The sequence below is a fragment of the Bombina bombina genome, chromosome 1, assembly GCF_027579735.1.
Source record: "Bombina bombina isolate aBomBom1 chromosome 1, aBomBom1.pri, whole genome shotgun sequence".
NCBI lineage: Eukaryota > Metazoa > Chordata > Amphibia > Anura > Bombinatoridae > Bombina > Bombina bombina.
The window spans coordinates 1,546,523,216-1,546,549,751 of NC_069499.1; the positions used below are offsets into that span (position 1 = coordinate 1,546,523,216).

General features: G+C 40.5%; 1 protein-coding gene across 1 annotated transcript in view; it reads left to right on the plus strand.

The window, feature by feature from the left end:
- LOC128655029 (proton channel OTOP2) overlaps positions 1 to 23,867 on the plus strand; it is a 68,552-nt gene extending 44,685 nt beyond the window's left edge. Inside the window, exons 5-6 of the mRNA XM_053708877.1 lie at positions 7,997 to 8,865; positions 22,969 to 23,867. Of these exons, the coding sequence (XP_053564852.1) occupies positions 7,997 to 8,865; positions 22,969 to 23,139 (1,040 nt within the window). The 3' untranslated portion in view covers positions 23,140 to 23,867. The remainder of the gene's footprint in view (positions 1 to 7,996; positions 8,866 to 22,968) is intronic.
- The last annotated feature ends 2,669 nt before the right edge of the window (positions 23,868 to 26,536 follow it).

Genomic DNA, 26,536 nt, shown 5'->3' on the forward strand with positions numbered 1-26,536 from the left:
ACCTGTAAAAAAAATACAAATACCCCCCCAACAGTAAAACCCACCACCCACACAACCAACCCCTCAAATAAAATACTATCTTAAAAAAAACTAAGCTCCTGAAAAGGGCATTTGGATGGGCATTGCCCTTAAAAGGGCATTTAGCTCTATTGCAGGCCCAAGTCCTAATCTAAAACTAAAACCCACCCAATAAACCCTTAAAAAAATCCTAACACTAACCCCAGAAGATTTACTTACAGTTTTGAAGATCCGACATCCATCCTCCAAGAAGCCGGGAGAAGTCCTCAACGAAGAGGCCGAAGTCTTCATCCAAGCCTGCAGAAGTCTTCACCCAGACGGCATCCTCTATCTTCATCCATCCGGCGTGGAGCGGCCGCTTCGTTGAGGACTTCTCCCGGCTTCTTGGAGGATGGATGTCGGATCTTCAAAACTGTAAGTAAATCTTCTGGGGTTAGTGTTAGAATATTTTTAAGGGTTTATTGGGTGGGTTTTAGTTTTAGATTAGGACTTGGGCCTGCAATGGGGAGCTTAGGTTTTTTTAGATAGTATTTTATTTGGGGGATTGGTTGTGTGGATGGTGGGTTTTACTGTTGGGGGGTATTTGTATTTTTTTTACAGGTAAAAGAGCTGATTACCTTTGGGTAATGCCCCGCAAAGGCCCTTTTAAGGGCTATTTGTAGTTTATTGTAGGGTTTTTTTTTTATTTTGGGGGGCCCATAGATTATGTGTAATTAGTTTAAAGCTATTTTATTTTTTGTAACTTAGTGTTTATTTTTTTGTGTAACTTAGTGTTTGTTATTTTTTGTAACTTAGTTTTTTGTAACTATGTAATTTTTTAGTGTAGAATTAAATTATTTCAGTAGGGTTAGGTGTTTAAATATATAATATAGTTTTTTTAATTTGTAATTTTATGTAATTTAGTATTAAAGTTAGGTTAGATTAATTATTAATTTAATATAGTTAAATGTAATTTTATTATTATAGTTAGGGTAGGTTAATTATTAATTTAATATAGTTTAATGTAATTTTATTATAATAGAATAGGTTAATTATTAGTTTAATATAGTTTAATTTAAATCTAAAGATAAGTTTAAATTTATTATAAGATGGGGATGACTTAATATTTAATGTACAGTTAGCGGGTTGTTAGGTTTAGGGATTAATAGGTTAATTTAGTTTATAGCGATGTGGGGGGCTGGCGGTTTAGGCGTTAATACATTTATTTAGTTGCGGTGGGCTCCGGGAGTGGCAGGATAGGGGTTAATAACTTTATGTAGGTGGCGGCGGTATAGGGGGTGGCAGATTAGGGGTTAATAAGTATAATGTAGGTGGCTGTGTAGTAGGGGATGGCAGATTAGGGGTTAATAAGTAGGTGGCGGTGGGCTCCTGGAGCGGCGGTTTAGGAGTTAATAACTTTATTTAGTTGCGGCTGGGTCCTGGAGCGGCGGTATAGGGATTAAACAGTTTAGTATAGTGTGGGTATTTAGTGACAGTATACAAATAAAGCTGTGAAAAAGCCAAATAGCAGCGAGATCGATGTTAAATATGGAGAATGTATTCAGGTCCGCGGCAGCGATGTTAGGCGAGCATATTGGTGCCGGCGAATGCAGCACAGTTGACAGCTTGATAAGTAGGCCCCCAAGAGCGTAAGTGGCATAACTGAGTAAGGGGGCATCAAAACATCTTTACAAAGCAAACATTGTTGTGAAGGGGTTAAATTATCTGTGGATTACCCTTTAAAAGGCATCAGCTTGATGTCCAAAGACGTGAGCTGTAGCAGTTTGTCCTATATACCCAGAGATTTTTTTTAGGGAAAGTTTTCTGTAGCTCATATATGAAATTAAATGACATTTTAAATTAGGCAGTTACACTAAAGCAGCAGCTCAATTATAATGTGTTAATCAACTGTAGAATAAAGCCGTTTTTATAAAATGTTATTATATATTTAAGTAGTTTAAAATTGCATTGGAAATTAGATGCAGAGAAAAGAAAAGACAGTTTTCAAAACGTCTCTTGAATAAATTGTTTAATTTGCTCTTGGTCTAACCACATAATTATAAAGTAAAAATGTAATAAATAAAAGGTGCATTGCTGACAAGAACATCTTTCATTCGAAAGTCATAGCTTTGCATACTGGGAAAGTATATGGGGCGTGATTGAAAAAATCCCTAAAAGCGAGTCATCTTTTTGCTCCATATTTGACTATTCTCTTCAAACCAATTTGCTCTGGCTGCACTGTGTCAAGAAACTTACACAGTGCAGCCAGAGCACATTGCTATTTGAAAAGAACGACCTGATGTGGAGCAGTGCTGCAAAGCAAAAGCGCTAAAAGTTCCTGCATAATGTCCCATTCTTTTTGTGAACATACTGCATTTTCTGCGATGACATCTCAGATCACAGCATGTTCTGCCTTGGGAACAGTATATAAGTAAGAATAGGCATATATCTACAGGTAGATAGTAGCACAGAAGTACAGTATAATTTTCACACAAATGGTTAACTCCGTAAGGGGAACACAGAATACTGGCCCAATGTAAAACTGAAGTCCCTAGAAGGGAGTCAGAAGAAAACGTGTTTTAAAATCACCCAAAACAATTTGCAGCCAAGAAAGTGCTAAAAATGCATACATTTATATAATATGAGAGCCTGCTGCTGAGGGGAACCAGAGCTCTGGCGTGCGCTAAAGCTGAAAGTGGTAAATTTAAAGAGTACCTCTGTTTTGCCCAAAACTGTAGTAAATATGGTTTATGTGACAATGGCCTCTAGTTATCAACGTGTCTACTTTACCTGCCTTCGCCGGTCCAATACGCCCGCCTAAGCTCGCCTACCATCGCCGCCGCGGACCTGAAAAATTTTGCCTAAGTTATCAATAAAGCTATCAAAAAGCCACGCACCAAGTACGGGGCGATGAGCAGCGGACTGTGATAGTTATCACTCATCCGATCTCGCTGCTCTTCGGCTTTTTTACAGCTTTATTGACAAGCTGTCACTAACAGACACCGCAACTATAGCAACTATAATAAATGTATTAACCCCTAAACCGCTGCTCCCGGACCCCGCTGCCACCTACATTATACCTAGTAACCCCTATCCTGGCCCCCCTATACCGCTGCCACCTATTATAAAGTTATTAACCCCTATCCTGCGGATCCCGGACCTCGCCGCAACTAAATAAATAGTTTAACCCCTAAACTGCCGCTCCCGGACCCCGCCGCAACCTATATTAAACTTATTAACCCCTAATCTGCCCCCCCTACACCGTCGCCACCTATAATAAATTTATTAACCCCTATCCTGCCCCCCCTACACCGCCGCCACTGTAATAAAATTATTAACCCCTAAACCTAAGTCTAACACTAACCCTAACACCCCCCTAACTTAAATATTAATTAAATAAATCTAAATAATATTTCTCTTATTAACTAAATTAATCCTATTTAAAACTAAATACTTACCTTTAAAATAAACTCTAATATAGCTACAATATAAATAATAATTATATTGTAGCTATCTTAGGATTTATTTTTATTTTACAGGCAAATTTCAATTTATTTTAACTAGGTACAATAGCTATTAAATAGTTTATAACTATTTAATAGCTACCTAGTTAAAATAAAGAGAAATTAACCTGTAAAATAAAAACTAACCTAAGTTACAATTACACCTAACACTACACTATACTTTAATAAATTAATCCTATTTAAAACTAAATACTTACCTGTAAAATAAACTCTAAGATAGCTACAATGTAATTAATAATTACATTGTAGCTATTTTAGGATTTATATTTATTTTACAGGTAACTTTGTATTTATTTTAGCTAGTTAGAATAGTTATTAACTATTTCATAACTACAAAATTACCTGTAAAATAAATCCTAACCTAAGTTACAATTAAACCTAACACTACACTATCATTAAATTAATTAAATAAATTACCTACAAATAACTACAATTAAATTAAATAAACTAACTAAAGTACAAAAAATAAAAAAAGCTAAGTTACAAAAAATAAAAAAAAATAAGTTACAAACATTTAAAAAATATTACAACAATTTTAAGCTACTTACACCTAATCTAAGCCCCCTAATAAAATAACAAAGCTCCCCAAAATAAAAAAAATTCCCTACCCTATTCTAAATTAAAAAGTTACCAGCTCTATTACCTTACCAGCCCTTAAAAGGGCCTTTTGCGGGGCATGCCCCAAAGAAAACAGCTCTTTTGCCTGTAAAATAAAAATACAACCCCCCCAACATTAAAACCCCCCACCCACATACCCCTAATTTAACCCAAACCCCCCTTAAATAAACCTAACACTACCCCCCTGAAGATCATCCTACCTTGAGCCGTCTTCAGCCAGCCGACCACCGATGGAACCAAAGAGGAGATCCAGAGCGGCAGAAGTCTTCATCCAAGGGGCGCTGAAGAAGTCTTCCATCCGATTGAAGTCAACATCCAGGCGGCACTGAAGAGGTCTTCCATCCGATAGAAGTCTTCATCCATGCGGCGTCTTCAATCTTCATCCATCCATCCGGAGCGGAGCCATCTTCAGACGAGCCAACGCAGAGCCATCCTCTTCTTCCCGATGACTAACGACGAATGAAGGTTCCTTTAAGGGACATCATCCAAGATGGCGTCCCTCAATTCCGATTGGCTGATAGGATTCTATCAGCCAATTGGAATTAAGGTAGGAAAAATCTGATTGGCTGATTGAATCAGCAAATCAGATTGAAGTTAAATTTGATTGGCTGATCCAATCAGCCAATCAGATTGAGCTTGCATTCTATTGGCTGTTCCGATCAGACAATAGAATGCAAGCTAAATCTGATTGGCTGATTGGATCAGCCAATCGGATTGAACTTCAATCTGATTGGCTGATTCAATCAGCCAATCAGATTTTTCCTACCTTAATTCCGATTGGCTGATAGAATCCTATCAGCCAATCGGAATGGAAGGGACGCCATCTTGGATGATGTCCCTTAAAGGAACCTTCATTCGTCGCTAGTCGTCGGGAAGAAGAGGATGGCTCCGCGTCGGCTCTTCTGAAGATGGCTCTGCTCCGCTCCGGATGGATGAAGATTGAAGACGCCGCATGGATGAAGACTTCTATCGGATGGAAGACCTCTTCAGCGCCGCCTGGATGTTGACTTCAATCGTATGGAAGACTTCTTCATCGCCCCTTGGATGAAGACTTCTGCCGCTCCGGATCTCCTCTTCGGTTCCATCGGTGGTCGGCTGGCTGAAGACGGCTCAAGGTAGGATGATCTTCAGGGGTGTAGTGTTAGGTTTATTTAAGGGGGGTTTGGGTTAGATTAGGGGTATGTGGGTGGTGGGTTTTAATGTTGGGGGAGTTGTATTTTTATTTTACAGGCAAAAGAGCTGTTTTCTTTGGGGCATGCCCCGCAAAAGGCCCTTTTAAGGGCTGGTAAGGTAATAGAGCTGGTAACTTTTTAATGTAGAATAGGGTAGGGAATTTTTTTATTTTGGGGGGCTTTGTTATTTTATTAGGGGGCTTAGATTAGGCGTAAGTAGCTTAAAATTGTTGTAATATTTTTTAAATGTTTGTAACTTACTTTTTTTATTTTTTGTACTTTAGTTAGTTTATTTAATTGAATTTAATTGTAGTTATGTGTAGGTAATTTATTTAATTAATTTAATGATAGTGTAGTGTTAGGTTTAATTGTAACTTAGGTTAGGATTTATATTAGGTAATTTTGTATTTCTTTTAGCTAGGTCGTTATTAAATAGTTAATAACTATTTAATAACTATTCTAACTAGCTAAAATAAATACAAAGTTACCTGTAAAATAAATATAAATCCTAAAATAGCTACAATGTAATTATTAATTACATTGTAGCTATCTTAGGGTTTATTTTACAGGTATTTAGTTTTAAATAGGAATAATTTATTTAAGTATAGTGTAGTGTTAGGTGTAATTTTAACTTAGGTTAGTTTTTATTTTACAGGTAAATTTCTCTTTATTTTAACTAGGTAGCTATTAAATAGTTAATAACTATTTAATAGCTATTGTACCTAGTTAAAATAAATTGAAATTTGCCTGTAAAATAAACATAAATCCTAAAATAGCTACAATATAATTATTATTTTAAATAATACCTATTTTAAAGGTAAGTATCTAGTTTTAAATAGGATTAATTTAGTTAATAAGAGAAATATTATTTAGATTGATTTAATTAATATTTAAGTTAGGGGGGTGTTAGGGTTAGTGTTAGACTTAGGTTTAGGGGTTAATAATTGTATTACAGTGGCGGCGGTGTAGGGGGGCAGGATAGGGGTTAATAAATTTATTATAGGTGGCGACGGTGTAGGGGGGGAAGGATAGGGGTTAATAACTTTATTATAGGTGGCGACGGTATAGGGGGGGCAGGATAGGAGTTAATAAATTTATTATAGTGGCGGCAGAGTAGGGGGGGCAGAATAGGGGTTAATAGGTATAATGTAGGTGGCGGCGTGGTCCGGGAGCGGCGGTTAAGGTAATACATATATTATAGTTGCGGAGGGGACCGGGAGCAGCGGTTTAGGGGTTAACATATTTATTATAGCTTGTGGTGGGCTCCGGGAGCGGCGGTTTAGGGGGTAATACATTTATTTAGTTGCGGCGGTGTAGGGGGGACAGATTAGGGGTGTTTAGACTCGGGGTACATGTTAGGGTGTTAGGTGTAGACAACTCCCATAGGAATCAATGGGATGTCTGGCAGCAGCGAACATGAACTTTCGCTATGGTCAGACTCCCATTGATTCCTATGGGATCCGCCGCCTCCAGGGCGGCGGGTTGAAAACCAGGTACGCTGGGCCGGAAAAGTGCCGAGCGTACCTGCTAGTTTTTTTATAACTAGCAAAAGTAGTCAGATTGTGGCGAACTTGTGTGAGGAACATCTGTAGTGACGTAAGAATCGATCTGTGTCGGACTGAGTCTGGCGGATCGAAGCTTACGTCACTATATTCTACTTTTGCTGGTGTCTAGGGCTTGATAACTAAGGCGAATCAGCCTCGCCACAAATACGCTGTGGAATTCCAGCGTATTTGAGGTTGACGGCTTGATAACTAGCGGCCTATGTCTCCAGGCTAAGTGAAACATGTGCGTGACAGAATCTGTTGGCGCTCTACAAACAATCGATAATAATAACATGGTCATACTAATAGCCTGCAGGCTATGAAGGTTCACAATACTTAACTGTTAGCACATTCATGCACCATGCTCACATCAGCTGCAAAAGACTGCTTCCAGTAGACAGGCCGATCTGAGGCAGTGCAAGCACAGTGCCAAGGATCCATAAAGTTATAACAAGGAGCAGCATACTGTAGACCATGGGATTGGCGAGCATGCCCACATTTTACTTAAGAGGCTTGTGTCCACAGCATTAGAAGATGATCGCTGCCTGGCTGAACTCCTGTCTATCCCTCTGCCCAGTTTGTATTAACTCTGAGGAGGAAACGGGTCTCAAATCAGTTAGAATACACCTGTAAAATGACATGAAGATCATAACTTCAAGTTTCACCTCACTCCTTGCTGGAGGCAAAACATTAACATGGGGATTACGTGAAAGTAGGAGGGATTAAAAGCTCTGTTGTATTGGGTGTTCTGCTCCCTCTTAGTGGACTGCACATTCATCCCACATGGCTAGTGGACTCACCATCTCATAAAATAAATATGTATCATTATTTTAACATGCTGGAGGAGCATTGAAGAAGTCATTTTGATCAGGCAGCAACATTTAATGAACAGCACTTTAGAATGCAGATTTGACACGGTGAGCTTCTGTCTCAGCTAGTTTTTTTTTTTAAACAATAAAACTTTTTAAGTGAGATGTCTGGAATTATAAACTGTCTTGATTATGCCCCATATGCCCTGAACATTTTGCTTTTAATGCAATCCATACTAAAATTGTATTCCATACATCCCTATAATACTTTTGCCCAGTGCAATGTGTTTACTGACTTTCTCAATTGGCACATTTTGTTTTTCTTTTCACAGAACACGCTGAGATGCTCCAGTCATCTCAGTGCACTTCCATTCGCAGTTTTCTCCCCGTCTCATTTGTCTATCTGTATCCCTTCTACATTGAGTACAACCTCCTTTCAGCAGCCATGGTTTACATCATGTGGAAAAATGTTGGGCGTCAGATAGATGATAATGCATCACATCACCACGGGCTGGGTCCAGGAATCCAGGAACACATTCCTATCTTTGGCCTGTTCTCTGGAGTTGCTATATTGGTCACTGGATTGGTAATGTTCATTTTATATGAAATAGGAAGGGAGCGTGACATGATGGATTTGCTTTCACTGACAACTTTCTACTATTTTCATGTAATCAGCCTTAGTCTTATGAGTCTGGCCACCCTTGTAGGTATCATCATCTTCCGGTTGGATAAGAGGAGCATGGACAATGAAAAAAATCCTAGCCGGACATTGGACATGATCCTGCTCTTGTGTACTACTTTAGCCCAATATGGGATCTCCTATTATTCTATTATAGCTATGGTCGCTTTATCTCCTCTCAAGCTTCTCAGCTCTCTCACCCTTATATACTCATTACTGATGATTGTCCAGCATTCCTTGCAAAATGCCTTTATCATTGAGGGTCTCCATCGTCTTCCACCAAAGCTCCCCCTTACCTCACATGGAAGGTCAGACCATTTCACATTTAAAAGCCACCAAGGCTCCAGGGAAAATATCAATATTGAAGAGATGGAGGTCTCTTGTGTCAAAGAACATGAAGACCCACCTACTGCCCAGGAGTTCTCCAGAAGAGCTACACTGACTGACCACATCAAGTCACATCTCAAAGAAAGGAAGACATTGAAGGATATCTATTTATTTCTCTTCCTTTGTAACATTATTGTAAGTCCTTAATGTTTTATTCAAAAGCTGTATTATAATTAGCAACAGGACACCATAGTTTAGCACTAGATCACATTACAGCTAACATGAACTTTGAACTTTGTCTTACTTCAAATAATCCTTCATGACTATACATGTGTATCTATATCTTTTACAAATAATGTTGTCACTTTTTAGTAAAGGAACATACAACCCAATTTTTTACAATAATTCAGATAGAGCATACAATTTTCCAATTTACTTCTATTATCAAATGTGCTTAATTCTCTTGGTATCCTTTGTTGAAGAAACAGCAGTGCACTACTGGGAGCTATCTGAACACAGATGAGCCAATCAAAAGAGGCATACATGTTTAGCCACCAATCACTGTTACGGTACCAACTGTGTACCAAGGGTTAACCCCAGATGAACAATGTCCTGCATAGACAATCAGCAATTCACAACCCAGCCAGTTTCAGGTTTAAAACAGAATGACAACTTTATTTGAAGGCAGCACACAGATTTATACAGGTTTTTGACCCCCCCTCAGATGGGGGTTGAAAGAATGTTGTACATTAGATAGAAGGGAGAAGCGCCCTTGACATGATACAATAGGATTATATTACTTAAACACTTCAACCACAGGACACTCTTGACTCTCCTTATCACTTAGGCGTTTCTCTCTGGGGGTGATCAAACAATAGAATGCTAAGCATTAATTAGATTGTAGCTGGAGCCAGCCACTTGTGGTTAGAAAATAAAGTTAACACTTTCAGTCCTGACTGAAGGGTCTGTCACATAGCTCCCCCCTTGTGGAACACTCCGGCAGACCCGGCTTGACCCTTTTGCGGGTCAACCTGGGGATGACCGGACTAAGGGGTGGTAGGCATGTCAGTTTGCTGGGACAATCCATCTGTATTCCCGTTATGAGAGAGAATCCCTGTCTGTATAAATAAGGGTTCAACCTCTTCAGTGCCCCGACTAGGGCTAAACAGTCCTTCAAAATATCATCGGCTTCTTTACGTGGTTTTTGTACCTGCTCTTTATAGGTATCCACAATCCCTTCATACTGACATAGGGTGCCCTTGAGTTGCTGCACATCCCTATGAGCCAGCGTCAGCTTCTCCTCCAGTGTCACTAAGTTTGTCCTTAATGTTTCATGTTCCACTCTCAAGCTGGTGTTTTCTGCAGTCTGTCGGTGCAGCTTGTCTAGCAGAGATTCCTGTTCTAAACGTGCTTTTTCCTCTGCACTCCTCTTCTCTCCCGCTAGCACTGTTACATGATTATTTAACGTGACCATTTTATCCTCTACGTGACTCTTCTCCTTCATCAGCGCATTGTAACGTGACTCCCACATATCAATAGCGGATAGAGATTTACTGAGCTCAGCGTCCTGGGGCTTAGCAGCAGGGGGGTCAGTCTCTGCTGCACGGATCTGAGCACGGGTAGTCACAGGGTTAACATCAGCGGGACCCATGGGAGCATAGGCAGAAACAAGGGGGACCAAGGTATTTCCAAGGAGAACATCAGCTGGTAAATCCTTCATGACCCCCACATTCACAGGTCTAGCGCCCCCTCCCCAATCCAAATGCACCCTGGCAACAGGTAGGCGGAACACAGTGCCCCCTGCTACCCTCACAGCCACAGTGTCTCCTGTGTGCTGTTTCTCAGACACCAAGTTCTTTCGAAGCAAGGTCATGGTAGCACCAGTATCCCGTAGACCACTGACCTCCTTCCCATTCACTTTAACCAGTTGCCGGTTATTCCGGTGGGCAGCTTGCACAAGGTCTGTCTCATGTAGGATGCCCCAGCATTCTTGCGCCTCTACATAGCGGGCCGCAGGCTGAGGATTACGTGGGATTCCGCTAGCGGGTCTTCTCCAGGACTGTGCTTGGTTCGCTGCGTTTAGGGGACACTCTGGTCTTTTGTGCCCTAGTTGCTTACATCCAAAGCACCGAATAGGTTGTGAGTAGCCCCGCGAATTGAACCAGGCTCTCTGAGGGTAGTTCGTGGCCCGAGACCGTGTGGTATAGCGGTGTGCTGGGGGTTGGTAACTGGCAGGTGCTGGGGTGACTGGGGGTCTGTACTCCACTCTGGCAGGGGGCTTAGTGGTAGCAGTGTCCAGTTTGCGGGCATCCGTATACTCATCTGCCAAGCGAGCCGCTTCGTGCAGGGTGGAGGGTTTACGGTCCCGAACCCACTCTCGAACTCCTGCGGGTAACTTGTCGAAGCAATGTTCCAACAGGAATAGCTGCAGCACCTCTTCCCCAGATACGGCTTGGCACCCCGCTATCCAGTGAGCTGCTGTGCGGTGCACCTTACATGCCCACTCAAGGTAGGAATCACCAGCCAATTTAACAGTGTCTCTGAACCGCCTCCGGTATGCCTCCGGTGTAACCGCATACCTGGAGAGCAGAGCCTCTTTTACAGTATTATAATCCCCGACTTCCTCATCTGGAATGGCCCGAAAAGCCTCACTGGCCCGGCCGGATAATTTTCCGGATAATATCATGACCCAGTCCTCTGCGGGTACCTTGTGTAGTGCACATTGCCTCTCAAAATCCGCAAGGTACCCATCAATCTCTCCTTCTGTTTCCAGGAAGTTTTTAAAAGCTGCAAAATTCACTTTTCTCTTTTCCACTGGGTTTGCTGCAGCGCCGCTTTGGCGAAGTAGGTTGGCTTCCACAGCTGCTATGACCCGGTCGATAATTTCCGCAGATGGGTTGGGGCCATAATGTGCCAGTCTTATTTTGACAGCCCGGTCAAAACTTGCTTCTTCAGGGGTTCTGTCTGCTATGCTGGGCCCATTGGTTCCTTCTGTCCCTGGTACTCTTTCCATCTTAGTCAGTATTGTAATAATCCCCCTCTTCCTGAGGTTACTGGCTTGTGTAGTTGCTCTTCTGGGCGATAAGGATTCTCCCGTCGCTTGCCACCAATGTTACGGTACCAACTGTGTACCAAGGGTTAACCCCAGATGAACAATGTCCTGCATAGACAATCAGCAATTCACAACCCAGCCAGTTTCAGGTTTAAAACAGAATGACAACTTTATTTGAAGGCAGCACACAGATTTATACAGGTTTTTGACCCCCCCTCAGATGGGGGTTGAAAGAATGTTGTACATTAGATAGAAGGGAGAAGCGCCCTTGACATGATACAATAGGATTATATTACTTAAACACTTCAACCACAGGACACTCTTGACTCTCCTTATCACTTAGGCGTTTCTCTCTGGGGGTGATCAAACAATAGAATGCTAAGCATTAATTAGATTGTAGCTGGAGCCAGCCACTTGTGGTTAGAAAATAAAGTTAACACTTTCAGTCCTGACTGAAGGGTCTGTCACAATCACCAGCTAGCTTCCAGTAGTGCATTGCTGCTCCTAAGCCTACCTTGGTAATTAGAAAGTTTGGGATTTTATGTTCCTTTAATCTCCTGATTATCTATATATCTCCAGACATGAGTCTAAGTAATGAGCTTAACATTTCTCAATTTGTAATTCTCTTCTTCATTTTAAGAAGGGTTTATTAACTTTACTCAAAGTATCCAGTTCCCTCCAATCACATTGCAAGAAGTTCTACAAACCGTCTATAGAATCCTCAACCAGGGAGTGACAAAAATTAAGTACCTGCGTTATCAAATGGTCCCAAGAGACAAGGAGCTCATGTCACCATAATTTAGGTGCCACCATCATTGTTATGCCACCATCTTAGAAACTAACACCTAGATTACAAGTTTTGTGTTCCGGTTTTAACGCTGAAAAAATGGCCATTTCAGAGTAAAAACTGGAACGCAGCCATTATGAGTCTTGTCGGTATAGCTATACCGCAAACATTTTAGCCTGTAATGCAATGTCATCTCCCGCACTCAAAAAAATGTCATTTTTGCGTGGGATTTCCATAGCGCTGGTATTACAGGTTGTGCGTGAGGCTAAAATGCTTGCTATAAAGCCTATAATGACCTGATCTATACCACCATCTGAGACCAGTATTTATAAGTTTTGCACAACAAAACTGTTACACAAAACTCATAACTAAAATGTTACAAAGTACACTAACACCCATAAACTACCTATTAACCCCTATTCTGCTGCCCTCCCACATAGCAAAAAACACTATATTAAATTTACTAACCCCTATTCCGCTGCTCCCGACATCGCCTTCACTATAATAAAGTTATTAACCCCTCTTCCCCCACAACCCAACATCGCCCACACTATAACAAAGATATTAACCCCTACACCTCTGGCCTCTCACATCACCACCACTAAATAAACCTATTAACCCTTAAACCGCCAGCCCACCACATCCCAAAAAACTAAATTAAACTATTAACCCCTAAACCTAACAACCCCTAACTTTAAATTAAAATGACAATATCCCTATCTTAAAATAAATAAAACTTTACATGTGAAATTTAAAAAAGCTAAGTTTAAACTATAAATTAAACTAACATTACTATTATACTACAATTAAAATAACTACAAATTAAATAAACCAAATTACACATTAAAAAAAGAACTAACATTACTAAAACAAATTAAATCTACAATTACAAAAACTAAAAAATACTAAATTACAAAAAATAAAAAACAACAAAATTACAAAAAATAACAAACACTAAATTACAAAAAATAACAAACAAACGGCTAGATTACGAGTCTTGCGTTAGCCTTAAAAAGCAGCGTTGAGAGGTCACAACGTTGCTTTTTAACGCCCGCTGGTATTACGAGTCTGGCAGGTATAGGTGTACCACTCCCTTTTTTTCCGCGACTTGAGCATACCGCAAATCCATTTACGTCAATTGCGTATCCTATCTTTTCAATGGAACTTGCATAACGCCGGTATTAAGAGTCTTGGAAAAAGTGAGCGGTACAACCTCTCCTGTCAAGACTGGTACCGCATTTAAAAGTCAGTAGTTAAGAGTTTTATGGGCTAACGCCGTAACATAAAACTCTTAACTAAAGTGCTAAAAAGTACACTAACACCCTTAAACTACCTATTAACCCCTAAACCGAGGCCCCCCCGCACATCGCAAACACTTAAATACATTTTTTAACCCCTAATCTGCCGACCAGACATCGCCGCCACTGTAATAAATATATTAACCCCTAAACCGCCGCACTTCCACATCGCAAACACTAGTTACATTTTATTAACCCCTAATCTGCCGTCCCTAACATCGCCGACACCTACCTACATTTATTAACCCCTAATCTGCTGCCCCCAACGTCGCCACCACTATATTAAATGTATTAACCCCTAAATCTAAGTCTAACCCTAAACCTAACCCCCCTAACTTAAATATAATTTAAATAAATCAAAATAAAATAACTACAATTAACTAAATTAGTCCTATTTAAAACTAAATACCTGTAAAATAAACCCTAAGCTAGCTAAAATATAATTAATAATTACATTGTAGCTATTTTAGGATTTATTTTTATTTTACAGGCAAGTTTGTATTTATTTTAACTAGGTACAATAGTTATTAAATAGTTATTAACTATTTAATAACTAACTAGCTAAAATAAGTACAAATTTACCTGTAAAATACACTATAAATACACTATAAATAAATTAATTACCTAAATTAAATTAAACTAATTACAATAAAATAAAATAAACTAAAGTACAAAAAAACCCACAAAATTACAAAAAAATAATAAAATAATTACTAGAATTTTAAACTAATTACACCTACTCTAATCCCCCTAATAAAATAAAAAAGCCCCCCAAAATAAAAAAAAGCCCTACCCTATACTAAATTACAAATAGCCTTTAAAAGCGCCTTTTGCGGGGCATTGCCCCAAAGTAATCAGTTCTTTTACATGTAAAAAAAATTACAATCCTCCCAACATTAAAACCCACCACCCATACACCCAACCCTACTCTAAAACCCACCTAATTCACCCTTAATAAAACCTAACACTAACCCCTTGAAGATCACCCTACCTTGAGACGTCTTCACCCAACTGGGCAGAAGAGGACCTCCAGACGGGCAGAAGTCTTCATCCGATCCGGGCAGAAGTGGCCCTCCAGACGGGCAGAAGTCTTCATCCAGGTGGCATCTTCTATCTTCATCCGTCTGGAACAGAGCGGGTCCATCTTCAAGCCAGCCGACGTGGAGCATCCTCTTCCAACGACATCCAACTGAACAATGAAGGTTCCTTTAAATGACGTCATCCAAGATGGCATCCCTTGAATTCCGATTGGCTGATAGGATTCTATCAGCCAATCGGAATTAAGGTAGGAAAAATCCTATTGGCTGATGCAATCAACCAATAGGATTGAGCTTGCATTCTATTGGCTGTTCCAATCAATAGGATTTTTCCTACTTGCATTCCTATTGGCGAATTAGATTTTTGAAATTCAAATCAGCCAATAGGATGAGAGCTACTGAAATTCTATTAGGTGATTTGAATCGCCAATAGAATTTCATAGGGGTTAATATCTTTGTTATCGTGTGGGCGATGTTGGGGTGCGGGGAGTAGGGTTTAATAACTTTATTTAGGTGGCGGCGATGTCGAGAGCGGCAGATTAGGGGTTAATAACTTTATGTAGGTGTCGGAGACGTCAGATTAGGGGTGTTTAGACGTGGGGTTTATGTTAGGGTCTGTAGCTTCAATGTCTGTCGAACATGATCCGCTGAGTGGATCATGTCGGACAGACCGATGATAAATCTGCCCCATAGATTAAACAACCCATAGGATTATGGAATAAAGCCCAAAAAATGAAAGCAGTCCTTGTCAGGTATTTGTCAGTCAGGTTGTACCTTTAAGCAGATTCTATATAAGGCTGCTCCTCCCCCTTCCACCTGCCAATTAATTTAGTTAGAGTTCTGACCAAGTTACCTGGATACAGCTTCTCTTACTCGTGGCTAAAATCTATACTTTCTAATCTATTGGATTACAACTATTGCACACATCTTGTGCCGGACCTGTTGTGCTAAAACATTGCCAAGCAAATACCGCATCTTGCTATTTGCACCTTTCAACCTCCGGATCAAGCTCATATTACTTATTGTGGGTAAAACAACTGAGACCTACCTATCCTTTCAAAGACAGTTACCTCTGAAGCCTGCTCACCGTTATCCGTCTCACGGACCTAATTGAACTTTCCTTGCCGCTTGACAGGCTTTCAGCGTACACTTAACCTTACCGCTCGTGTTTGTTTGCAGCTTCTGTGTACACAGCGTCTTCTCAGCCTGTCAGCGGATCCAGCGTGCTGATAGGTCATTGCGCTCACACCCACACAACCGCTGCTGCTGCAGCTACGGAGCACCTCTCCCTTCTCAGTATAACCAGACAGTTACTACTAACATTTACAATTGCCTCTCAAACTTGTACAACTGATTGCTCATTCAAGCTTACTTGCCACAACTCCTGTTATCTTATTGAACTGTACAGTGTCTGTAATAGATTGACTTTGCTTCTGTGAGCTACTTATAAAAAGGCATCCACTGTCTATCATTAACATTCAGCCGTATATTACAGCCTGCTCTAGCCTTTGGGATAATCATACTACTCCTGTAACAAGATAGCAGGAGTTAGCTCAATTTCTCCTTGTAGTACTACGTAACATCAGGGTCTGCAGTTGAGATTCAGTCTTTAAAGAACTTTTCTTCCTCATAACCAGATATAACCTGACATATTAATTGGCCTATCATGGATCCAGCAGACCTCCCCAATGTGGTGTATAACCTCACACAGCGTGTGGATCAACTATCACAGGCATTTAGAGAGCTTCAATTACAAAATGATAACTTGAGGGCAGCACTAAGAGATAACACCCCAGAACCTCAGGTCTGCCTACCTGAAAGATTCACAGGAGACAGGAAGAATTTCAGGCAATTCAGGAATGCCTGTTATCTCCTTTTCCAGATGCGCCCAAGGACTTACCAAACTGAAAGACTTAAGGTCATGACAGTGATTTCCTTCTTGTCTGGAGAACCTAGGATATGGGCTGACAATTTATTCGAGAATAATGATCCAACCCTCACCTCACTCACTGACTTCTTCGCACAAATGAGTTTACTATACGAAGATAAGCAAAAACAGCTCACTGCAGAAGCCAAGATGCGTTCTCTCAGACAAGGTAGACGACCCGTGGAGGAATACCTTACAGAATTCAAACTTTACATAAAAGACTCTGAATGGAGTGAGGTTGCTCTACGTAATCAGTATCGCTTGGGTCTATCTGATATCCTGAAGGATGAGCTAGCCCGTACTGAATTACCCGCCACACTGGAAGGTATCATGAACCTCTCTATACAGATCGATAGGAGGGTCAGGGAGAGACGCTCGGAACGTCAACTAACAGAAGGACCTCCAAGATTCCCATCAACTTCCCAGGGCATGAAAGAATCCACTGTTCCCATGGAGATTGGCTTTACTAAAGGCCCACTCACATTGGAAGAGAGACATCGCCGCCAGCAGAAAAACCTCTGTATGTACTGCGCCTCTCCTAACCATCCAGTAAAGGAATGTCCCTTGCTTCAACGTCAAAAAAGAAGTAAGTTAACAGTCACTAGCAATTGCTTAACAAACAAGGTCTTTGAGGTTGCTTACTGTACTCTCCCTTTATCCATACAGTGGGACCTCCAGGCTCTCCAGGCGGAAGCAATCATTGATTCCGGAGCTTATGCAAATTTCATTGATTTATCTCTTGTAAATAAAAATAAAATTCCATTGTGTGTGAAAGCAGTTCCAGTCTCCATACGAGTCATTGATGGTACCATGGTCAGTTCTGGCCCTATAACGCACCACACCATTCCTCTTAAGGTCATGATAGGTAAGGGGCACACTGAGTTGATATGTTTTGATGTCATACCTTCCCCTTTATTCCCAATAGTATTGGGATTATCCTGGCTACAACAGCATCAACCATCAATTTGCTGGCAGTCCCTCCAAGTTCAATTGGACTCTGCATACTGTAGGGATACTTGCTATCCCCAACAGAATATACTACACATTTCTAACCCAGCAATCCCTGTTGAATACCAAGATTTCCATGATGTCTTTGACAAAAAACAGGCAGAATCTCTGCCTCCACACCGGATATATGACTGTCCAATTAAATTGCTACCTGGATCTAACATTCCCTTTGGACACATATATCTGCTCTCGCAACCTGAATTGGATCACTTAAAGGGGTACCGAGAAGAAAATTTAAAGAAGGGGTTCATCCGACCCTCTACCTCCCCGGCTGGTGCCGGGATGTTCTTCGTAAAAAATAAAGACAACTCCTTACGACCAATAATTGACTATAGTGAGTTGAATAGGAGGACCAGGAAGAACAGATACTCCCTTCCCTTGATTCCTGAGCTGGTGGAACGTCTTGGAAAAGCAACCATTTATACCAAGCTAGACCTCAGAGGTGCGTACAACCTGATAAGGATCAGAGAAGGGGATGAGTGGCTCACCGCCTTCCGCACCAGATATGGTCTTTATGAGTATCTAGTGATGCCATTTGGGCTTTGTAACGCCCCCGCTACGTTCCAATACTTTATCAACGATATCTTCAGGGATTTATTGGACGTATGCGTTGTGGTCTACTTAGACGATATCCTGATCTACTCTAACTCCATAGAAGAACACACCAAACATGTCCGATGGGTGTTAGGCTGACTTAGGACCCATCAATTGTATGCTAAGTTAGAAAAGTGTTCATTCCACAATCAAGAAATAACCTTCTTATGTTACAACATTTCCTCCTCTGGGGTTAAGATGGAAAACAGTAAGATAGATGCCATCCTCAACTGGCCTAGACCTTCCAGCAAAAAAGACGTTCAGCGTTTCCTCGGTTTCGCTAATTTTTACCGAAAGTTCATCAAAGGATTTTCCAAGATTGCAAAACCCCTCAGTATGCTTACCGGCTCCAATACCCAATTCCAATGGAATCCAGATTCAGAAGATGCTTTCTGTTCTCTCAAACGTAGCTTCACTACTGCTCCCATTCTCCGGTTCCCAGACACGAAGCTCCAATTCATTCTAGAGGTTGATGCTTCTGAGTATGCCCTTGGAGCTATCCTATCACAGCGCACAACTCCCTCAGATCCTATACATCCTGTAAGCCTTCTACTCTAGACTGATGACTCTTGCTGAACAGAACTACGCTATCAGAGAGAAAGAGCTTTTGGTGATTAAGTCAGCCCTGGAACATTGGAGGCACCTCTTGGAAGGCACCATCCTCCCGATTCTCATATATACCTATCATAGGAATCTCGAATACCTCCAATCCTGTAAAACGCTTTCAGCTCGGCAAGCTAGGTGGAGTCTGTTTTTTACCAGATTTAACTTTTTGATTACTTACCGACCAGGTAGTAGGCTGATTCTCTCTCACGACACTTACAGCGTCCAAGTTCATCCACTCAGCCTTCACATGTCCTGAATCCCCAACATTTCCTAGGTATCTCAAAACTTGCCTCATCCACTCTCCGTTCTCACCAACAAACAGACACCAGCCTATCCAAAGACATTCAGCATCTCGATTCCAGAGGCATCTCTCATGTACATGGCAAAATATATATACCACCTACATTAAGGCAAGAGATTCTCCAAGAACAACATGACTCCCCACTCGCAGGCCACCCAGGCATTCACAAAACCACTGACCTTGTGTCTAGAAACTACTGGTGGCCGAATCTTCAGCGAACTGTGGACACATACATTAAGTCATGTCATGTGTGTGCAGTCTCCAAGTCAGAAAGATCTAAACCATTTGGCAGACTCCAGTCATTGCCAATACCTGAAAGGCCTTGGCACACAGTTGGGATGGATTTTATTGTGGAACTTCCTGCATCAAACCATTTTAACACCATCATGGTCGTGGTTGATTATCTCACTAAAATGGCCCACTTCATACCTCATCATAAAGTTCCCACGGCTACCGAAACCGCAGCTCTCTTCCTAAAACATGTTGTACGTCTACATGGCTTACCTTCAGTCATAGTCTCGGACAGGGGCTCGCAATTTACGTCCAGGTGTTGGAAACATCTCTGCTCCGTTTTAAAAATTGACCATCGCTATAGTACTGCTTTCCACCCGCAAACGAATGGCCAAACGGAGAGAATTAATCAATGGATAGAGCAATATATACGTTGTTATTGCTCCCATCAACAGGACGATTGGGAGAACAATATATCCATGGCAGAATATGCATACAACAATACCTTAAACTGTTCTATTAAGTGCTCTCCATTTTATGCTAACTACGGATACCATCCAACATTCCATCTATATCCACATCTTAATTCCGCATCACCACAAGTAGACAATACTTCCAGAACCCTATCTGAGATCGTCGAATTCCTCAAAGAGAACATCTCTATGAAATCTCTTCTATATTGAACTCCAGGTTACTTCGAGGACAGCTGCAGTACCTAATAAGGTGGAAGGGATATTCATCGGATGAGGATTCTTGGGAGCCTGTTGCAAATGTCAACGCCACTCGTCTGAATTCCTCAAAGAGAACATCCATCTGGCTCAACAAAAACATAAACAGTACTATGATTCGAAAAGAAGGAAACCCCCTGTTTATCGCTTAGGTGATAGAGTATGGCTTTCAACGAGACACCTAAAACTGAAGACTCCGTCGAAAAAGTTCTCACAACTTTTCATAGGACCCTACGAGATAATCAAAGTGATAAACGAAAATGCTGTCACTTTGGATCTTCCTCCAGAGGTTCCGGTGCACCCCACATTTCATGTCTCTCTTTTGAAGCCCTACCTCTTTACTAGGCAACAGACATCTGGTCAGACGACTTCTCCAGTGGTGGTCGAGGAGAATGTCTATGAAATCTCTTCTATATTGAACTCCAGGTTACTTCGAGGACAGCTGCAGTACCTAATAAGGTGGAAGGGATGTTCATCGGATGAGGATTCTTGGGAGCCTGTTGCAAATGTCAACGCCACTCGTCTCGTCGCCCGATTCCATAGGGATCATCCGGACAGGCCACATGCTGGTACTGCAGTGCAGCACCTTTGAGGGGGGATCTGTCAGGTATTTGTCAGTCAGGTTGTACCTTTAAGCAGATTCTATATAAGGCTGCTCCTCCCCCTTCCACCTGCCAATTAATTTAGTTAGAGTTCTGACCAAGTTACCTGGATACAGCTTTTCTTACTCGTGGCTAAAATCTATACTTTCTAATATATTGGATTACAACTATTGCACACATCTTGTGCCGGACCTGTTGTGCTAAAACATTGCCAAGCAAATACCGCATCTTGCTATTTGCACCTTTCAACCTCCGGATCAAGCTCATATTACTTATTGTGGGTAAAACAACTGAGACCTACCTATCCTTTCAAAGACAGTTACCTCTGAAGCCTGCTCACCGTTATCCGTCTCACGGACCTAATTGAACTTTCCTTGCCGCTTGACAGGCTTTCAGCGTACACTTAACCTTACCGCTCGTGTTTGTTTGCAGCTTCTGTGTACACAGCGTCTTCTCAGCCTGTCAGCGGATCCAGCGTGCTGATAGGTCACTGCGCTCACACCCACACAACCGCTGCTGCTGCAGCTACGGAGCACCTCTCCCTTCTCAGTATAACCAGACAGTTACTACTAACATTTACAATTGCCTCTCAAACTTGTACAACTGATTGCTCATTCAAGCTTACTTGCCACAACTCCTGTTATCTTATTGAACTGTACAGTGTCTGTAATAGATTGACTTTGCTTCTGTGAGCTACTTATAAAAAGGCATCCACTGTCTATCATTAACATTCAGCCGTATATTACAGCCTGCTCTAGCCTTTGGGATAATCATACTACTCCTGTAACAAGATAGCAGGAGTTAGCTCAATTTCTCCTTGTAGTACTACGTAACATCAGGGTCTGCAGTTGAGATTCACTCTTTAAAGAACTTTTCTTCCTCGTAACCAGATATAACCTGACAGTCCTACTGGAGATGTATAGGCACCTGGAACATAAATACAACAAATAAAGGAGTCTTCAACCTTCATTTGAATGTTTAAAATTAGATGTGTAAGATATTAAAAACAATATGCTGGGGCAATGTAGTCAATTTCAGTACCTATTCAAACCTGTGAAAAATAAACAATAGGGGGTACATTTAGCAAGCCTCAAATGCTGCGTATTCCGGCTTGCTGGAAACAGGATTTAAGAAGCAGCGGTCTGAAGTCTGAGGTGGCGAACTGCAATCATCTCTATCTGATACGATCGGGATGATTGACACCCACTGCTCGCGGCTGATTGGCTGCGAATGTGTAGGGGCCGGCACTGCACAATCATTTCTTGTTAAAGGCTTGTGCAATGGCATTTAGCGATGTCGGGCTGACATGATTCACTACAGCAGACATTTGATAAATCGGCACCTAGTATCCAACCTCTGGAGATTTTCATTTAAAACGTGAATTAAAATGAGTTACCACCCCCTTAAATAGATTTCTTTATTTTCAGTGCTTCATATTTTCATATTCAGATTACTAAAACATTTATATATGTAATGGAAAAAAAATAAAGATAGCAAAATCATGGCAAAGGTTCCCCAGCTATAATCCTACATGATAGTGTCTTTAAACAAAAGTGAAATCAATAATTACCCAATCAGAAACAAGGTGGCCATTAAAGGGACATGAAACCCAAAACTTTTCTTTCATGATCTAGACAGAGCATGTGATTTTAAACAACTTTTCAATTTACTTATCTAATTTGTTTCATTCTCTTGGTATCTATATTTGAAAAGGATACCTAAGAAGGCTCGGGTACAGAGGAACAGCAATGCATTACTGGAAGCTAGCTGCTGATTGGTGGCTGTACACAAATGGCTCTTTTTATTGGTTCCCCAGATGTATTCAGCTAGTTCCCAATATTGCATTGCTGCTCCTTCAACAAAGAATACTAAGAGAATGAAGCAAATTAGATAATAAAAGTAAATTGGAAACTTGTTTAAAATCATATTCTCTATCTGGATCGTGAAAGAAACAAATTGAGTTTCATGTCCCTTTAAATCTATTGCATATACCAAATATATGAGAATGTTTAAAGAATATACTGATTTTATCTTGGCATTATGAATTTATGGCTTCTTTTCTGGCTTTGTGTTACAAATCATTCCTCAGCTCACTTTGCACGTTTTTTTTCTTATACCTCTCTGTAGTTTTGGATCTTGCCAGCATTCGGGGCTCGGATTCGCTTTGACACTGGTCTGGAAGTGAAGTTTTTTGGATTCTTTATGTGGGCTATCATTACCAACATCTGCCTTCCATTTGGGATATTCTACCGGATGCATTCAGCTGCCACCCTACTGGAGCTTTACAGTGTGTCTTAGCATGGATATTACTGGGCACTGTGGGCAGCAAATGGAACTCACTGCATCAACAAAGACAATAAAACAGCAATTGAAAGCAGAATCAGAGACTCGGATGCCTTGGTTAAATCATTTTTTTTAAAAAGAAAAATATATTTTCTCTAGAACATTTAATTATTCATATTCTATGTTATTGATCTGGGGCACTTTGTGGGGAAAAGGGTTTTATATTAGGTTAAAAGGATATTAAGCTGTAAACAGAAAAAAACATTATGCACAATAAAAACACATTTTAAATGTTTAAAGGGACATTGTATACTAGATGTTTCTTTGCATAAATGTTTTGTAGATTATCCATTTATATAGCACCTACAGGTTTTTTTTTTAAATGTATATTTTTGCTTATTTTTAAATAACATTGTGCTGATTTTCAGACTCCTAACCAATCCCCAAAGTTTTAGAAGCATACTGATGTCTACCTACTTCAGCTTGCTCCTGTTTGTGTAAAGGGTCTTTTCATATGCAGGAGAGGGAGAATGTCTGCTCTTTTTGCTTTATAGCCCATTTTAGTGGGTGTCCCAGACTACCCTTATCAACAGTGCTAAACTGGGAGCATCTAAATAAGTTTTTAAATGGTTTTATACTGGATTTTTAGATCAGTAGCTGTACATATTCTTCTTTATAGTAGTCTCTATTACATGCAGTGTATACTGTCCCTTTAAAATATTATTTGCATTAAAAAGGTTAAGTTAAAGCTGTGTATTTTTATTTTGAAATTAAAATAAAGTGAATATTTGTACAGTAAATGACTTTGGGATTAAAGTACTGGCTGACAATCAGAACTGCCACAGGTTTACAGAAGGCAGTTACACTTCTCACAAATGAATATTTGTCTGAGAGAAAAAAATCTGGAATACATTTTCAAATGCCTTTTTGTATCTGATCTAACATCTGATACTCAGTTACAACATGGATAGGAACACACATAGGGATAGATTACAATTTTTTTTTAACAATTGGGCCAGATTACAAGTAGAGCACAAACGTTTGCTTGAGCGATATTGGGTTTTCAGTTCGCTTGGGCGCAAATACAATTAAGCTCGTATTACAAGTTGAAAGTAAATGTGATCTCTTGAGCACAATTCAAGTTAATGCTCCTTGTGTTTCCTCAGAGCTGTTGTGTTTTGCAAAACAAAAAAGTGTCACACAAATACATTAAAGGGCCACTGTAAGTAAATATTTTCTATGCCTGTTACTAACTAACTACCCCAAATACGCTTTTTATCAATAGCATTTCATTAACATATCTCTATCGTATATTAGAAATCTTGTCTGCAAATTTAATTGTTTTCCAAACCCACTCCGTGGGTATCCTTTGCTCTGTACCAATCCGTTTACAATACCTAGGTTTCAAAATGGTGTTTTAAACACAAAGTTATTGGTTTAAGCATTTTGAACATGCAGTGCTGAAAATAGTGGGCAGGATAACGTGACATCATCGGCGAATAAAAGATATAACTTTTAGAACGTTATGAAACTTAGTTTTGGAGAAAATATAGGTGAGTAGGTTTTAATTAATGTTTATTAACTTTAATATGTTAGTTGTTTGGCTTAAAAATTATAACAGAAAGTAATCCTTTAAGTACAGTTACTCATAATAATCAAAAACATAAGAAGGAGCCCCAGATGACAATGGACCTGATAGACCTTTAATATATAACTTTTATTGTTATTTCAAGTAAAATGCCATATGTGGCTCAAAGTGTGCAAATAACATCACACCCAGTGTACTCAGTCTAACAAGATGTCTTGCAGATCCAACATGTTTCTTGGCGTTGGCGGCACGTCGTCAGGGAAAGTTCTTCTCTGTGAATGGCACATGTTAAGCAGAAAGAGGCTGTTTTTAGGGAAGTAACAAGCCATAGAACAAGCTATTATGCTATTGTTCATTCCTAGGTTAAGCGTTACTCTCTTTTGTATATGCACATTCATATCTCTGTAGCAGAGCATAAGCCCATTTGCGGGAGCGAGATAATTGACTAGCCAATACAAGTGACTGGTTATTGCTACCACAAGCTTGTGGTAGCAATTAGCACTTATAAAAGATTGGTTCTCTGGTTAATTTTATAAATCTGCCCCAAATACCCCCAAAATACTGTCTAGTGTAGTTTATTAAAAAATAAAGATGGCAGCATTTTGTGGTTAAAGTTGGTGGGAGTGGGGTGTTAGAACAAAAAGGCACTGAAAAATGCATTTAGATTGTGGTCAATGGGAACTGTGTTCTCCCATTAAACATATTAACATATAAATATATATGTATATCAGTATATACACTATATTTGATTGCTGCCATCGCTGCACGACTTACCCCCTTGTAATCTAGCACTACATTTTTTTCGCTATCGATCAATTAAAAAACCAATACTCACCAACTTCAGGACTTCGGATATCACGACTGCATTACATCTTCTCCGCATAGACTTCAATGGAGCACGCTGAAGAAAAGAAACCTAACACTTATCGCTTATTTGCTAACTCAACACCGGGTTAGGCCTACATCTCTATAGGTAGTTATACATATTCACATTCCAATGTTCTTCACATAAAAGAAAATGTTGTTTTTTTTAAAATATATATTTATTTCATAAGGTAGTGAGAATCCATGATCCATTACTCCTGGGATTCACTTCCTAGTCACTAGGAGGAGGCAAAGATTCCCAAAGTTTCCAAGAGCACTTCATCCCTCCCACCTCTCTGGTATGCCAGTCTAACTTTGCCTCCCAGGAGGTAGGTGAAGATATGAGGTGCTCCAGATTCTTCGTTGAGAGGGGTCCTCAGACTGATCTGAGGCCCGTTTTCCTCTTCATAGAGCATCTGTTGAGAGACAGAGGGGAGATTGGAGTATGGGGCAGTGACACAATTACACTCAGTACAAGTGTTAGCCACAAGCCTTGCACAGGTGTTGCAGTGACTGGTCCATAGCCTCCTCCTGTTGGGTCGTCAAGATACTCTTCACCAGAGGAGAGGCGTAACTAGAAACCACAGGGCCCAGGTGCAATAATGTAAGAAGGGCCCCCCAATCCACTCCCCCCAAAAAATGTGAATTTGATACATATCTTTTTTTTTTAACATTTAACACAGAAAAAAATTGTGAATCAGATTACATGTCTTCAAAAGGGGGTACCCTGTGCCCACAGTCTGTGAGATAATATGACCCCCAATTACTGTATATAGTGACACTGTTTAACCCACCAGTACTGTATATATTGAATTAGTGACACAGTCTCTAATCTGCCGGTGAGATGGCTGGCCTGACCCTACTCGCTCCAGTACTTTATATAGTGACCACAGTAGTCTGTGACATGGGCCAGCCCCCCCCCCCGTACTGTATATAGTGGTACTGTATAGTGACACTGTT